The sequence below is a fragment of the Ornithorhynchus anatinus genome, chromosome 1, assembly GCF_004115215.2.
Source record: "Ornithorhynchus anatinus isolate Pmale09 chromosome 1, mOrnAna1.pri.v4, whole genome shotgun sequence".
Taxonomy (NCBI): Eukaryota; Metazoa; Chordata; class Mammalia; order Monotremata; family Ornithorhynchidae; genus Ornithorhynchus; species Ornithorhynchus anatinus.
Genome location: NC_041728.1, coordinates 62,429,224 through 62,445,736, shown reverse-complemented (window position 1 = coordinate 62,445,736; position 16,513 = coordinate 62,429,224). Strand labels below are relative to the sequence as shown.

General features: G+C 46.0%; 1 protein-coding gene across 1 annotated transcript in view; it reads right to left on the bottom strand.

The window, feature by feature from the left end:
- RCOR1 (REST corepressor 1) overlaps window positions 1-16,513 on the bottom strand; it is a 121,471-nt gene that overhangs the window by 4,162 nt on the left and 100,796 nt on the right. Inside the window, exons 5-11 of the mRNA XM_029061494.2 lie at window positions 13,117-13,278; window positions 11,363-11,481; window positions 9,834-9,912; window positions 6,779-6,973; window positions 4,414-4,491; window positions 4,028-4,085; window positions 3,098-3,327 (exon numbers count right to left, since the gene is read on the bottom strand). Of these exons, the coding sequence (XP_028917327.1) occupies window positions 3,098-3,327; window positions 4,028-4,085; window positions 4,414-4,491; window positions 6,779-6,973; window positions 9,834-9,912; window positions 11,363-11,481; window positions 13,117-13,278 (921 nt within the window). The remainder of the gene's footprint in view (window positions 1-3,097; window positions 3,328-4,027; window positions 4,086-4,413; window positions 4,492-6,778; window positions 6,974-9,833; window positions 9,913-11,362; window positions 11,482-13,116; window positions 13,279-16,513) is intronic.

Below are 16,513 nucleotides of genomic sequence, written 5' to 3'. Positions count from 1 at the left end.
CTGAAGCGGAGAGCCAGCCGAAACGTCCTGATTGATTTGCTTCTGCAAGCTCTAACGCACAGAGAGCAGCAAAAGGAAAGCACAGTTGCGAAGGGCTGGGGGAAACCGAAATTGACTGAGAGAGGGTTTTAAGGAAAATAAGGAAAGAGGAGGAACAACTCCTAAAATTTACCAGGAAAGTGTAATGCCTTGGCATTTCTGTTCACTTTCCCTCTCGGATCCCTCTATTGTCCTGGCACACCACCAGACCTCATCAACAGCGGGCCCAGAGCTCCAATTCGGCACGGGTATGCTTTCTTCTACGGCGCTTGGCGGAATAATGGGCTCTGGGTGACTGCTGGGATCTCGTCCCCGGCAGAAGGGGCCAATGACATATCATCCACTTCGGAACAATGCGCACAGAGACGAACCATTATGTTTGAGAAATGTGTTTGCATTTGGCCATTATAATCCTAGGCAGGATGGCTCTTCTTCCTTGGGAGCAGCAGTGTGTTTGAAACAAAGGGCAAGCGGCCAGAGAAGGGTTTCTACAAACAGATCTTCTTCTAACGCGTCAACCTTGGCTAAGGCATTTACAGAACTCTCCAGAAGGGTGCTGGGTATGTGAGAGAGAGGGGAGGGGGGAAGGGGGAAAGGACAGCGAGAGAGCAGCACGGCCTAGTGGAAAGTCCACGGGCCTGGGAGTCAGAGGACCTGGGTTCTAAACCCGGCGCTGCCACATGTCTGCTGTGTGAACTTGGGCAGGTCACTTCACTTTTCTTAGCTTCAGTTAACTCATCTGTAAAATGAGGATTAAGACTGGGGGTCCCATGTAGAATTTGGACTGTGTCCCACCTGACTAGCTTGTGTCTACCCCAGTGCTTAGTGCAGTCCCTGGCACACAGCATATCAGACAGAGAGACAGAGGGAGAGAGAAAAAGAAAAAGACAAAGACTGAGAAAGACAAGGAGAGAAAGACAAAGAGAGAGAGAGAGAGCACACGTTAGAAGAGAGAGGGATGAAATGACCCATTTGCACGTGTGTGGGTTCTGGTATTCTCCCACCCATAAGCCTTAGCTAGTGCTGGAAAGTGGTCTCACTAAGTCCTGCAAGGGCAGTGGGGAACTCGGATGGCCACTCGGAGCTAGGGGTTGGAGACCCCAGTTAAACAAGGCTCAGCCAAAGGCACCCGGTCCCCTTCCCCTGACTGTAGGTCCATCTCCTAGCCCACTGAGTCAGGAGGATCGAAGGTCTCCATTAACTTGCTGGTACTGATTTGTATTGCTCTCGTTAACTCTGGAAAACTGGGAGGACAGCCAGAGAAAAATGCTTAATTGGACTTATTCTTTGTTGCAAGGCCTTAGAAAGTTGGTTTGATAATAATAATGATGGTATTAAGTGCTTACTATGTTCCAGGCACTCCTCTAAGCATGAGGTGAATATACGCAAATCGGGTTGGACGCAGTCCCTGTCCCACATGAGGCTCCCAGTTTCCATCCCCATTTTATAGATGAGAGACCTGAGGCACAGAGATGTGAAGTGACTTGCCCAAGTTTACACAGCAGACAAGTGCCAGAGCCAGGATTATTAATTCTATTATTAATATTTATTGAGTGCTTAGTGTGTAGAGAGCATTGTACTAAATGCTTGAGACAGTATAATGCAATAATAAACAGACACAATCCCTGCCCACAACGAGCATACAGTTTAGAGGGGGGGAGACACATTAATAAATTATAAATTTGTACATAAGAGCTGTGGGGCTGGGAGCTGAGGGGAGAACAAAGGTAGCAAGTCAGGGGGACGCAGAACAGAATGGGAGAAGAAGAATGGAGGTATTTGTCAGCGAAGGCCTCCTGGAGGAGTTGTGCCTTCAAATAAGGCTTTGAAGGTGGGGAGAGCCGGATTTAGGAGGGAGAGTGTTCCAGGTCAGAGGCAGGACGTGGATGAGGGCTCGGCGGCAAGACGGATGAGATGGAGGCACAGTGAGAAGGTTAGCATTAGAGGAGAGAACTGGGTTGTAGTAGGAGAGTAGTGAGGTGAGGTAGGAGGGGGCAAAGTGATTGAGTGCTTTGAAGCCAATGGTGAGGAGTTTTGTTTGATGTGGAGGAAGATAGAACCCATGACCTCTAACTTCCAGGCCCGTAGTACAAATGGCAATGTCAGCAAAGCAGCAGGAGGAAAGGTAACAGCCAGCTTCTGGCTGACAGATCTGTAGCCAGGGGAAATTACAAGCCCAAAGTTGGGGGGTGGAGGGAAGTGGGGTGAGGGGAAAGGCATTACCACATTCTTAAAAGCTGGGATATTCATACCTCTGTTAGTTATTGCCTCAAAAATGAAGGACAACTTCAAGGAAGGGGTAAAGGAAGAGACCATCTGTCCACCTGACCTAGACAGTTTAGTCATTCACTCAGTCACCTGAAAGCAGGTGACTGAAGCAGTGTGGGCTAGTGGAAAAAGCACAGGCCTGGGAATAAGACAATATAGGATCTAATCCAGGCTCTCCCACTTTGCCTGCCATGTGGTTGTGGGCAAGTCACTTAACTTCCCCGTGCCTCAGCTTCCCCATCTTTACAATGGGGATTCAGTATCTGCCCTCCTCCTACTTAGATGGTGAATCTCATTTGGGATAGAGACTGTGTTGGACTTGATGTATCTGGATTGTACACCAGCGTTTAACGAATTCCACAACTATTTAGTATTAGATGACCTCTCAAGGTCCATTCCAGCTCTGCCATTCTCTAAGCATGGCATCCTGCCTCGCCTGGCTCCGGGTAACCGTTCATTCTTGGAACAATGATAAAGACGGGGACAATATCACCAGCAGGAAAACAAATCATTCAGTTGATTTTGTTCACAACGCTGTCATTTGTCCACGGGGGTTTGGGAGAAATCAAAACACCTGTTGTGCAACCACTGAAAAACAGCACAGCCCATAGAAAGGTTTTGGCTACTTTCTCTTGTCTGGACCGACAACGCTGTTAACATTATACCCTAGGGCATAGAAAAGTCAAATCCTGAGTCTCTCTGCTGAAATAGCTAAAACCGTTTGGAAATCATCTGAACATCTCCAGGGGGTTCCAGCTGAAGGGTTTCAGGTTTCAAGGGGCAGACTCACCTCGTCTTCTTCTTCAGACATCTTAATGGAATTTTCGGGGGACTTAACCGGCTTCTGATTACTAGTTCCGTTGGTCTCCTCTTTGCCATGCTCAGCCTCCCACTCTTGTAAAACTTCATCTATATTGAAGCGGCGCCGATAATTTACAAAAAAGTTTTTCACTTGTACCACTGATTTGTTTCCAATCACATCAGAAATCGCCTGAAAATCGCGGCCATATTTCCTGATTGCTAATAATTAAAAAAAAAAGACACGTACAGCTATATCAAAACATATAAACCCAAATGATACGATGCTGTGATTAAATTTGCAAAATTGGGCTCTTCCTCAAACGTACGTCCAATGTAAAAATGCAAAGGTGGAAGATTCAGCTAGTACCAAACAACCGAAAGTGTTATGGGAACAAGTCAAATTAGCGAGGCTGATTCCCTCTACGGTTTCACATTCCTTCAGAAGGACTCTAATAGCCCCGGGTTTGTACTCTATAAACAGGAAGGATTCTTGTGTCAGGATCCTTATCTTCACGCTACCCTTCCCTTTTGAGGGAGCACATAGGGATGGTCCAATCAGAATGTAGGCCCTTCCCTCTCTCTGAGGCTTGGCCCTGCTGCCTCTTCAGAGATCAACGGCCCAACAAATACATCACCATGTTCACGCAGACAAAGATTGAGGTGGTCAGGTGCATTTATAAAGAGCCAAAATAAATGAGAAACTGCAAAGGTTCAAATCCCCCAGAGGCAACAAACAATAACGCTTACAGCAAGACCCGTGAGAGGAAAACAATGTCTGCGAAAGGCAGCGGTTTCTTTTGTGACTCTCACTGAAGCCAGGAGAGCTTCCATTAGCAGCTAAAGGTAATAAGTCCCCTTTTCCTGTACAATTGCGTTTTTTTGCTAACCTAGTAAAATGGGAACAGAGCTCTCTCCATACCTTGTACAGCAAGAAGCTGCTCCTCTGTGGTCCAACGAGCATTAAATTTTTGAACAACCTAAATGTTATCAGAACAACAGTATTAACATTTGCCCTACGGTTGCCTTTCTTATGAAAGTGATTTCAAAATAAAATCAACACCCTCCCCGCCTAATTTTCAGCATGGAGACATTTTGCATTTTTCAACCCCCCACATTCTGTTCTCAAGTTTGGGATTAAGAAAAGAAACACTGCCTTATCCCCACAGCTCTTTCCCTCAACTATCTCCTGGACTGCCAGTGGAAGCAGGGAAATGATTACATGACTGAGATTTAAATCTAAAGCAAACTTGGCAAGCACGTCCTCTTGAATTGTCTCTGATAACATTCACGTCCACCCAATCCTACCTCTGGAAGTCGATATTGCTCTATTCCACCTTCTAGCTTTTCTTTGAGAGCACTGTTCGTCTGTTTGATATTCTGAATCTGAAAGGGAGAGGAGAAACAAAAAAACACATCCTTGCTTTTAAAAGAAACGTGTCAACGGCAGAGGCAGAACTTTTGTACTAAAACGTAATTCTGTCAAGTTATTTTGATTCTAACAGAATCCCTGGCCTCTCTTGTTGAAAGACAAACTCTGTTGGGGTGCAAACTGCCTCCCTAGCAGAACAAACAAGGTGTGCCGTTCACAGACACGATATGAGAATGTCCCTGGAAAGGATTTCCTCAGACCAGAGAGAGGGCAGAGGAAAAAGGGCCCAGAGCTCCACAACCCCAATCCATTGTTGCCCAAAGACATTCACTGGTTACAACAGCTCTGCCTGACTGTCGGAGCATTACTTACATAAGCATCCCCTTAACTGGTATTTACTGAGCACTACTGTGTGCACAGCACTGTACTACGCATTTGGGAGAGTACAACACAAGAGAGTTGGTAGACACGTTTCCCGCCTGTGTGAACTGCTGCTTGTAGGCTACTGAGATTATGAGGGGCAACTAACTAGGGAAGTAGAGGTTATGAAACCTGACCAGATCTAGTATGATGATGGCTTCATACGGTCAGAACCTGTGGGCCAGGCCAAAACGCTAACCACACAAGTACCATGGTGCCCTAATAATAATAATAATGATGTTGGTATTTGTTAAGCGCTTACTATGTGCCAAGCACTGTTCTAAGCGCTGGGAGAGATACAAGGTAATCAGGTTGTCCCACATAGGGCTCAGTCTTCATCCCCATTTTACAGATGAGGTCATTGAGGCACAGAGAAGTTAAGTGACTTGCCCAAGGTCACAGCTGACAAGCGGCGGAGCCGGGATTAGAACTCATGACCTCTGACTCCCAAGCCTGGGCTCTTTCCACTAAGCCATGCTGCTTCTCTAGCTACTACCCTTACCAGAAGCTGCTGCTCCCATCTACCTGACCACAGGCTCCAGAAAGGAGGAGTTCCAGGGATCTCAGAACAGTTTCTCTGCCCAAACCCAATAACCCTGTGGTTTTCTGAGGTTCAAAATACTCAGGGACAGGTCCCAAATCAGATGCTCTTCTATTTCATTATGTTGCTGGGAGGTTCCATCTGCAACGCCAGCATTTTCTGAGCAATCTTACAGAGGCTGGCCGAACATTTCACAAGATGGCCCCTGACAAAGCTTAACAAAAACCAGGGGAAAATCCAGAATAGACACTGAATATACATGGTTGCTCAACTTCCTGCCATACTCAACTTATAAATACATCTACTGGTCGCTTCACCACTCCAAAGCAGCCACAGGGGTCTGTGGTGATTACCAAAAGGAATGGGCCTGACCCCTCTCGTTACTTAGCTCGGTCACTGAGCATTACCTCTAAGCCTTCCATCTGGATGGGATGGCCCATCTCTTGGACCCAGAATCCCTTCTCTCCCTCCCAGCAGCCATAGAGAATCTGATTACCGAGCCCCATCTCGATTCATCCAGTGGCCTGCTTTTCCCTGCCTAACTCCAAGTGCTTTTTGCATGCATGACCTCCTGTCCTCCCAACTCTCTGAGAGTGGAGAGGAAGATGTGAAGGGATGGGAGGGAGACAGGGGGCGGGGAGGGAAAGAGAGGGGGAACAGAAAGGGAGGGGGAACAGAAAGGGTGACAGAGACAGAGGGGGACAGAGACAGAGAGAAAGGTTAGGAGTGGGTTCTAATCCCAGCTCCGCCACTTGTCTACTGGGTGACCTTGGGCAAGCCACTTCACTTCTCTGTGCCTCAGTTACCTCATCTGTAAAATGAAGATTAAGACTGTGAGCCCTATGTGGGACAGGGACTGTAACCAACCTGATTAGCTTGTACCTACCCCAGTGCTCAGAAAGGTGCTTGGCACATAGAAATTGTTTAACAGATACCAGAATTACTATTATTATTACTATATCCCCCTCCCCTGCCCCCATCATTTTACATGGGAATTTCTGAGGCCCAGAAATGAGGTTAGGTCACCCAGCTAGGCAGTAACAGTGCCCAGGTTAGATCCCAGTCTCCCAGTGCTTAGTTCCTGGTGCTTTGCAAGATTATACTGCCTCCCCAGAACTGTCTGTGGGGCCCAGGGGGTTCACCTTTCTCATCTGTCCAATGGGCACCCAGTGACAAGCAGCTTTTGAAGCAGCTTTATTACGCTAGCATACCACAAATGTGATCAGATATGAAGTACTGGGATGCCAAAAAGGGCCTCTGCCACCACCTCCAAACATATTCCTGTGTCCTGGGGGCACAAAGATCCAGTCTGAGGATTTCAGAACTGCGTCTGCTAGTACCTGACGTTTGATGGAGACTAATTCCAGGTCCAGCTGTCGAAGCACGGTGGTTGCGGCGGTGGCATTGGCGGAGACAGCCTCCACGTCCTCCTGAGACAGGAACATGCCTTTGGGAGGTTTCCTCTTGGCTCTGTTTTTCGCTTGGGTGCTGTGTTTCTCCTTTCTGACTTGAGGAAGAGTCTCAGCTGGCGGCACCTGGAAGACGGGAACATCTGATAAACAGCTTGAATTAAAAAGGTCGGAAAAAGGAGAAAGGAGAGAGGGTTTAAGTGGCTTTGCTCTTTACAATCTGGCTCCAAGGATGCCCTGCAGGAAGGATGAAAGACTAACTACTGGCTGTGGAGCACAGGTGGCCCTAAGGCAGAGGCCGTTTGGAGGGAAAGGGCACTGAGTTGTGTCTCAGCATTTTGAAGGAAAGCTGTCTTGGTGGGTGGCCTGCCCAGGTACACCCCGAGACTTTCTGTTCTAGTATTTGCCCCTTTGAAGACCCCTAATCATTCCCAGCAGAAATTTGGGTGAGTTATCACTCAACCGAATTTCCTGGAATGAGGAGCCTCCTGATGCTTAAAACTGAAGGCTGTTGAACATAAAGGAACTGGAAAAAAAAGATCTCTCTTTAAGAGCTACTGCTGAAGTCTGAAGGAGTTTTCGTTTCATGTTCTGGCAGGTGTGTGAAAAGATGGATACCACCAAAAGCATGTTTCCCATTAGGAACTCAATCTTCTTATCAATACATGAACATATTTCTCTAGTTCAAAGTGCCCGTAAACAGAATATATTAACTACAGCTCCCTTTAGGTAGATTGAAGACTGAATTTTCCAGTACTATCCAATTTCTCCTTTTAGCCACTCTCCCCCACCCCCATCCACTTAATGCCATACAAAAATACACAACTAATTCTAATGAGTGTTTAGTCCCCTGTGTAAACTTTCCTTCCAGGAATAATCTTACTATTAGATAATATTTACTGCCCTGGGTGCCATCTAAAGCCTTGCTCAGAAAACAGAGTGGCCATATAAAATCAACCCCCAAGGCTGTTAGTGGTGCCAGTCTCCCCAGAGTTAATTGGGGTGCTGTGACTGACAGATGGAGCAAGCCCTATGGTTTCCACAATTTTCTGCCACATGCCCCCTGCTCCAGGAGGAGAGCCTCCCTGATCATTCTGAGGACAACGCATTCCATCTGGAACTGCTGTTGTTAGGAGTGAGAATCAGGAGGGGGTTTGAAGACCAGCAGAAAAACCAGAATCAGGCCAATTGAGAGAGAAAAGCTCCCACTACCGGCCTCCCCTGTGTCTGAAAGGAAGGACCAAGGAGACTACTTAGAATTTATGGAGAATACAACTGAACAAGGCAGAGGTTCACAGCTGGATGAATAAATTCCTAACTGAAATTCCAGGCTCTGAACCCAGGTGCCCTGGGCTTTTAAGCAGGCCTTACCTCTGGGACAGCAGGCACCTCAAGGCTGCAAGGGTAAGAATTGAGCCGAGAGTTCCATTCTGGGACTCTGCTTTCTGGTCCCCTCCAAACGAGGCCCAGGGTCTCCAGAAGAGGGAGAGCAGATTGTCAGGACAGTAGGGATGGATTGTGGGGGCGGGGGGAGGTGATGACTAGGGAATGACATGCAAGTTGAATATGAGGGTCTTTGTCTGGAGGAAGGGTCTAATGAGCTACTTCTGGCAGTCCAAAATGAGCATCTGTGGTAACTGCTGTTTTCCTTCCTACCACCGAAAAGTCCCACCTACTCCCAGTGGGCCCCGGAGCCTGCCGGGCTGGGGATAAAAGTTACTCCTGCATGCACTCTCAGCATGAGGCTGCCACAAAAACCCCAGGAAGGATGGTGGCTGCAACTGGGCCCTCATCTCTAGACTGTAGAGCTCATCCTCTAGATTGTAACCCGTCCTCTAGACTGTAAGCTCACTGTGGGCAGGGAATATGTCTGTTATACTCTTCTCTCCCAAGCGCTTAGAACAGTGCTCTACATACAATAAGCGCTCAATAAATTCAATTGGTGGACTGACTGACCTCTAAGGAACCTGATACTTGGCTCCTCCAGTCACAGAACCCTACTGGTTTTGTTTTTATTTTGGGTATTTGTCCCTGTCTGTCTCCAGGCCTTCCTCCCCACTTTTATTCTTAAAAGTGTGAAGCCCCTCTCCCCCAAGGGCAGAGTTTATATCTAATATCCACCTGTGCATTGTGCCCCAATGCTTAGTACAGAGCTATGCACAAAGTAAAGCACTCAAATACTACTATTTACTGCTTCTATTGCTTAAAAATGTCTCAGAAACAGCTTTGTGCCACTGGAACAAAACTTCAGGTATGTCATTTGGAAAAGTTCAAAAGCTGGCAGGGGGGAGGGTGCCTCGATTTTGGCCAGGAAGGTATCAAAGCTATTCCTTACACATATTAGTGTCTCTAATACTGATTCAGGTAAACCTTTACTGGTAATCTGATTTACAACCGAAATCCACTCACACCCCCTTCTCACTATTCCCACTACCCACCAACTGCTCCCAAGCCAGCAAGGCTGTCTTGTTTCCCCAGTTAAAATACTGAACAGTTTCTGCACCCATCGGTTAGATAGCTAAGCAGTCATTACCCTGTAAAGATAATGGGTTCCTGAAAAGTTCACCGATTCACATTTTGAGAACCACGGCAAGCTTTAATCTGAAGGTTAAAGGTTGGCAATGATGATCACTGACAGCCTCCAATTTGCTACAGGGCATTCGACTTCCATTCCAACCAAAAGCTCCTTTAACAGACCAGTTTGAAAAGGGTCATCTAAGGACATGATTCAGCAAATAAAATGAAGTAAAATCTGTGGATAAAATACTTAGCACAGAACCTTGAGTAACCTTTTCCATTTTTAAAGTTTTCTCTACACATACCCCTCCTTTCGTAAAAGCAAATAGTATTGAGTTCTTTAAAGAGAAGGAAATACTGTATTGCTTCTAATAGAGCACAAAGTAACTTTCCTGGGGCAGTACTGTCTTCGCTCTGAGAAACAGATGAGTTCTACCAGTTTTTCAAATGGAAAAAAGGGGAAAAATACCTCTTTTTTGCTCTCCTTATTTTGATCAACCTCAATGTCAACAGGGTTATTTCCATTGGTTTCTTCTAGTTCATCCTCACTGGAAGACAAAAGCGAATTACTGAAAAAATAACTTGCAATGATTCATAACACCACAGATGTGAGAACTACATCAGTATGACTGCTGTTTGATTTTGATGTAGGGAGTAATTTCTTCTTTTAACTTCTAAAATAGAAACTGTCCTGCTTATATAAAACATGATCGCCATTAATATGTCTGGGCTAAATGACACAAAATCTGCTTAATGATGATGGTAATAATATTACTACTGTGGTATTTGCTAAGGGCTTAATATGTGCCAACCACTGTACTAAGTGATGGGGTAGGTACAAGATCATCAGGTCCCACCTAAGTAGGAAGGACAACAGGGACTGAATCTCCATCGTGCAGACAAGGGAACTGAGGCACAGAGAAGTTAGGTCACTTTGCCCAAGGACACACAACAGACAGTGGAGGAGCCGGGATTAGAACCCAGATCCTCTGACTCACAAGCCCGTGCTCGAAACTGGACACTTCACCATAAAAAAAAAAAAAACGAGCAGAATCTCAAGTCATCTTGACCCATTTTTCGGTTCCAAAAAACATTTTCTAACCAGTTAAACTCGTTTGCCTGTAAGGATGCTTCGATTTAAATGGAATGTTGTTGGTTTTTTTTAAATTATATCATTAGTCAGGAAACAGTCATATTGGTTTAGGTATAACAAAGAGAAATTCCTCATGGATGAACATAATTGATTTAGAAATGACAATGTTGTAATCGCTTCAAGAAAAGAAAAGGAGACTTTTATGAGTTCCAGCACATGCACCAGTGTGGCCTGATTAGGTTATATCTACCCGAGTTCTTACAACAGTGCTTGACACATAGTGAACACCTATTACCATTAAAAAAAACACACACACACACTGAAAAAGTATTTGTCTATTCAAGGTTGTTCCCTTTATTTAGACAAGACTAATGAAGTTATTAAATCAGGAAACACTATTTTTAATGAAAGAAATCATTCCTGCTGCCCCTCAAAAAAAACAACCAAACAAAACCAAAAACAGTCTGTGAAACTAGCAGAAGTTCCTTATTGAGTTCTACATCCACTTCACAGTTTTCAGATGGATCTTCGGGCAGAGTGTCAAAATCAAATGTGCCAGACTCACACTTGACCATTCTGGATCGCTGGGTTGCTAAAAAATACCGCGTCGGAGAGAGGAATGGAAAAGAAGTGCAGGAGAAGCGTTTACTCAGTGAAAGGAGTCTGAAGGCATCACAGAGGTGGCAGTGATAGAAAAAACTGCATGGAGAACGTAGCACCAATCTTTTTAGCCTTCACTATACATGACTAACTGGTTGCAAGGAAGAAAAACACCCCAGTCCACACTCTGTGTAACCCCCTAAAAGAAACTGGAAGCATTCCCTGCTGCCTACCTAGTAGCTGGAATCCCCAGGAAAAGGAAAAACACTTTGCTGATACATTAGTCCTTGTAGCCACTGACATACCTTTCCTCTCGTTCCCTTTTTTGTTTGCGAGCATGGCGATCCATCACGCTGGTTTTGGTCCTTGTTTTCTTCCAGGAATAATAAAATTTCACTAGGCTTGCTATAGATTTATCAGGAAGCTAGCAATGAAAACCAAGATGGTGCCAGTGTAAGATTTACTAAATGTGAACCAATAATATGATCGCAAGTATTTAAATGGTCAACTGTTTAATGGACTCACACAAAAGCAATTCACCCATGTCTTCTCCAGGCAGTTCACAGATTCAGAAGAGAGGGGCAAACACTGTTCAAACTCTGACAGTAAGGAAGTCTGTGCTTTATACCAAAGTTAGGTGACAAACCCAGCATTTATGATTTCGTTGTCTAAGTTTCATGAAGTCTCTATCAACTTTCCTTTTCAGCTGAGAGACTAATTCAGCTAATTAATAATAGTTTAAACTGAATTTAGAGACATATTAAAATTTTAAAAATGTAAAGATTCCCACCTTGATTAACTGCATCAACTTCCTGGTCTCTCCCTACTCCAGCCCACGCTTCACTGTTGGTCGGATCATTCTTTGGAAGAATCGTTTATTTCGTATTTCCCCATACTTCCAAAGTCTCCATTAGTCACCCTCCCACCAACACAAACTCCTCACCGTTGGCCTTACGGTATTCAATCAGCTCTTGCTCACCTTCCTTGCCTTGCTGATCTCCTACCACCACCCAATCTTCCCATTTTGCCCCTCTAACGCCGACCTACTCCCTGTTCCTCAATCTCATCTATCCCGCCAACTACCCCTTGCCCACATTACCCCTCAGACCTAGAACTTCCTCTCCTGGTCTCTCTCTGTCCACCACTCTCCCCATCTTCAAAACCCTTCTAAAATTATGTCTTCTTAGAGGCCTCCCCCCAATCAGGCCTCCCCTCTGTGTCAATCGTATACCCCTTAAGCACTTCGACACTTGTGCTGGCCCCACAGCTGTTACATAAATATCCTTATACTCCACTACTTCCCTCATCTATAATTTATTGTAATGTCGTCCCTTGCCACCTCCTTGTTGGCAGGCATCACATCTACCGACTCAACTGTATTGTACTTTCCCAAGTGCTTAGTACAGTACTCTGCCCACATTAAGTGCTCAATAAATACCACTGATGGACTGATGCAGAGTCTCAGAGTTCCAAATGACTAAATGCTGTCACTGGGAGGAAGACGGTAACCAAAATGGAGGGCAGTAGCACAGGGCATCCTCAGAATTCCTTTGGCACCCATCCTAAAATCTACATTCCACTTTCAGAAAAACTACTTTTTCCTGACAAGAGACTCGGAATTTCCAGCTATGAAAACCAAGGCAGCATAATGCAATCTCCAGCTCTCTGCTCTGAGTTTCCAAATTTATCCAAAATCAACAGAGTCACCCATTTTTGGAGATCCCCCAAACAGCATCCCAGAAATACGCTCTGCTTTCCCCAAATACACTCGATTTCCTGTAATGCGGGGACTGTGTTCCTGATAAACCTTAGAGTTGGTGGGCCTTGAATGGAGCTGCATCTACGTGCTCGACTGGTTCTTTCAACATCATAATTGCATTCTCTCCAGAATGATTGTACGTTAGCGAAAAACCATCCCCTAACAGATTTCTATCCAAAACGCAAGCCAAAAGCATGTGTTATGGAAAAATTAGGTGTATCAGACTTATCAAAATACCTCAGAGGGAAAGAGCCTTATTGGAAAGGAAAGTTTCCAGGCTTTTCCACCCAGGCTACTTACCATCTGCTGGATTCTATGAAATGTTTTTCCATGGAAGCTAAAGGCCTGTTCAAACAAGACTTTATCTTCCACCGTCCACTCATCTGGGAAAGGGGTAAAGTTGGGTAGATCAGCCAAGGATTTCTCAATGTTGTGCTTGTGCCAAAAAAGCATCCCAAGGGCCTGGAAGAAATAAGCAATAACAAAAAAAAAAAAACCAAAACACTTCATAACCCCCTCCGCAAAAAAGCAAACGTTTGGAGAAGTCAGTTTAGGGATCAAACAGTGGGCAGTGAGACGTAATTAACGGGGAATGAAAATTCCAATATCCATAGAAGCTTTCACTCATATCTAGGTTTCCCACTATCCTTCTAAAGTCTTGTATAAAACTCGTGGGCAGGGAATGTGTCTGTTTATTGTTGTACTGTACTCTCCCAAGCGCTTAGCACAGTGCTCGGCACACAGTAAGTGCTCAATAAACACAACTAAATGAAAGACTCTCGATTCAACCTGGAATTTGCATGGCACTTTAATGCTCCTCACAACACTCCTGTGAGGTACAGAGAAACGGGTATCAATATGAATAAGGGTATCAATACAGAAATCAACTTTAGAGGTGAAGAAACCCGGGGCCCACAGAGGTTACGTAACTTGACTGAGGCCACGTGGCAGGTCAGTGGCAGAGGTGGGATCCGAATCTAGGTCACCTGATTCCCACACCTGGTCTTCCAAAATCACAAAAATGCAAATCTGGAAGTATGTAGAGGCCTCTGTAGCACCAAACTCTAGTCAGCAGACGGGCTCTCCTGCCTGGAGTTGGAGCTGTGGGAAACCCGGTTTGGTCTGGCTTGCAAAATCCATTCTTCAGACAGCTTCTGGGAATGGTCTTCCACCCAAAGAGGAGATAAATCACCTCCAAACTCGTCCCCTGAAGTCATGTTATCCAGGTGGGAGAGAGGATGAGATTGCTGGGATCCCAGACTGAAACTGTTTTCTCCTCCGACCCTTATGAAAGCGGGTCATCTGGGAAGTAAGGGATTAGATACAAGTTTCCCAGAAGATGGAAGCTAATCCCCAATTTCCCAATCACTCAATGAATCAGAAGTCGGAGAAGCAGCGTGGCTCAGTGGAAAGAGCATGGGCTTTGGAGTCAGGGCTCATGAGTTCGAATCCCAGCTCTGCCACTTGTCGGCTGTGTGACTGTGGGCAAGTCACTTAACTTCTCTGGGCCTCAGTTCTCTCATCTGTAAAATGGGGATTAAGACTGTGAGCCCCACGTGGGAAACCTGATTCCCCTATGTCTACCCCAGCGCTTAGAACAGTGCTCGGCACATAGTAAGCGCTTAACAAATACCAACATTATTATTATTATTAAGTCCAACTTTCATATCACATGGTAGAAGCAGCATGATGTGGGGGCTAGAGCCTGGGCCAGGGAAACAGAAGGTCATGGGTTGCAATCCCAGTTCTGCCATTTGTCTGCAGTGTGACCTTGGACAAGTCACTTCACTTCTTTGGGCCTCAGTTACCTCATCTGTAAAATGGGAATTGAGACTGGTAGCCCTACGGGGACAGGGAGTGTATCCAACCCAATTTGCTTGTATGCACCCCAGTGCTTAGTACAGTGCCTGGCACATAGTAAGCACTTAACAAATACCATAATTATTATTATTGTTTCACAACAGTACTGTGAAGAATTTTACGGTTATAAGGAATAAAAATCAAATTACGGGACAGCGGCTTTCTAATTATTATTATGGTACACGTTAAGTGATTACTACATGCTAAGCACTGTTCCAAGCTAAGCAGGTTGGACAAAGTCCCTGTCTCACATGGAGCTCACCCAATCTAAGGAGGGAGAGAAGATTTAATCCCCAGTTCGCAGATGAGATAAAGAGGCACACAGAAGTCCAGTGGCTTGCCCAAGATGACAGAGCTTGGGAACCGCACCTGGCTTTTCTGGGAACCAAATGTGGCTCTTAAATTGGGGCGTTTTTTAAAACCACCACCCAACGCCTCGGGTTAAACACGGGTCTCCATCTGGCACAGTGTGAGGTGCAACTAAGCACGACACAGCCCTTGTGACCTACCTAAAAGTCAAAGCAGAGTACGCACGGCTCCCAGGCTAAGGCCGGTCCATCTCGGTTGGGGAAAAGCAGAAGAGGGGAACGGGGGAGGGCGTCGGCCTGCCTAAGAGGACTAGTGGACACCAACTCCAGAAGCCCAAAGATCTGGACAACCCCAAGGGAATTCTGCGTATGTAAGGTGGCCCCAGGGAACCCTTGCCACTCAGACTACCCCCACCCACTGCCCAGTTTGGTCAGGGGAATCCTAACACCGTTTCGTCCCAGGAGGGAGTTTCTCACCGGAGCCCTAAACCCACATAGGCTGAAGTCTCCTGTGGGCTCAGCAGCTCTAAGGAGTCAGAGGGAAAGGAGATGGACGTGGCGATATGGCCAGAAGCTGGCCTTGGACACTTTCCTAAACTGGCCCGGGAATCCCTCCCCTTTACGTCACCAAGGTACAGCTGACATCTGAGGCTGGCCAAGGAGAGAGATACTGACCTGCTCTGGGTTACGGAGAGAGAACAGGAATTGAAGCCCTATTCTGTTCATGAGGGAACTGAGACACAGAGGAGATATGTGACTCACCCATGGTCATAGAACAGACAAGTGGCAGGACTGGGATTAGAACCCAAGCCATCTGATTCTCATGCCCATGCTCTTTCCACCAGGCCGGGCTGCTTCTTTTTAGACTGAAGTCTAATGGATTTGGGGGGCGGGGAAATTGGGAACGACAACCTCAAGGTGGTCAACCTCAAGAGGTGGGAGAGTCAAGGGGAAGGCATATTCGGGGAGCTTGGGAGAAGTGGTGAGGATGAGTTGGAGAGGAGAGGGGGAAGGCGACAGACTAGGAAGATAAAGCTGAGGACTTTTTGTTTCATGTGGAGGCAGGGGGAAAAGGATGCCCTAGGAGAAGGAAGAGTAGTGACACAAACATCACTCCTGTCCCACTCTATTTTTCCCTTTCATGCCCTGACTCTTATCATCCACTATCCTTCTAAAATGTCGACTGGCCCTGGGCGCAGACAAGTAGAAACACTGGATAAGTCAGTTCGCCTTTGTGGCCAAGAGATCTTAAAGACAGGTCTACCTGGAAAGAATCCTCAGGAAGAAACTGATAGGCAGTGGTCTGGCCAGGCTGGGACCCCTTGGTTGGGAAGGTTACTGAACTGTTGGAGACAATTTCCCTGAACCTCCTAGCAAGCAATCAGTCAATTCATTCATCAATCGATGGTATTATTTACTGAGTGCTTACTGTGTGCAGAGCACTGTACTACGTAGGGAAACAGTGTGGCTTAGTGGAAAGAGCATGGACTTGGGGGTCAAAGGATGTGGGTTCTAATCCTGGCTCTGAT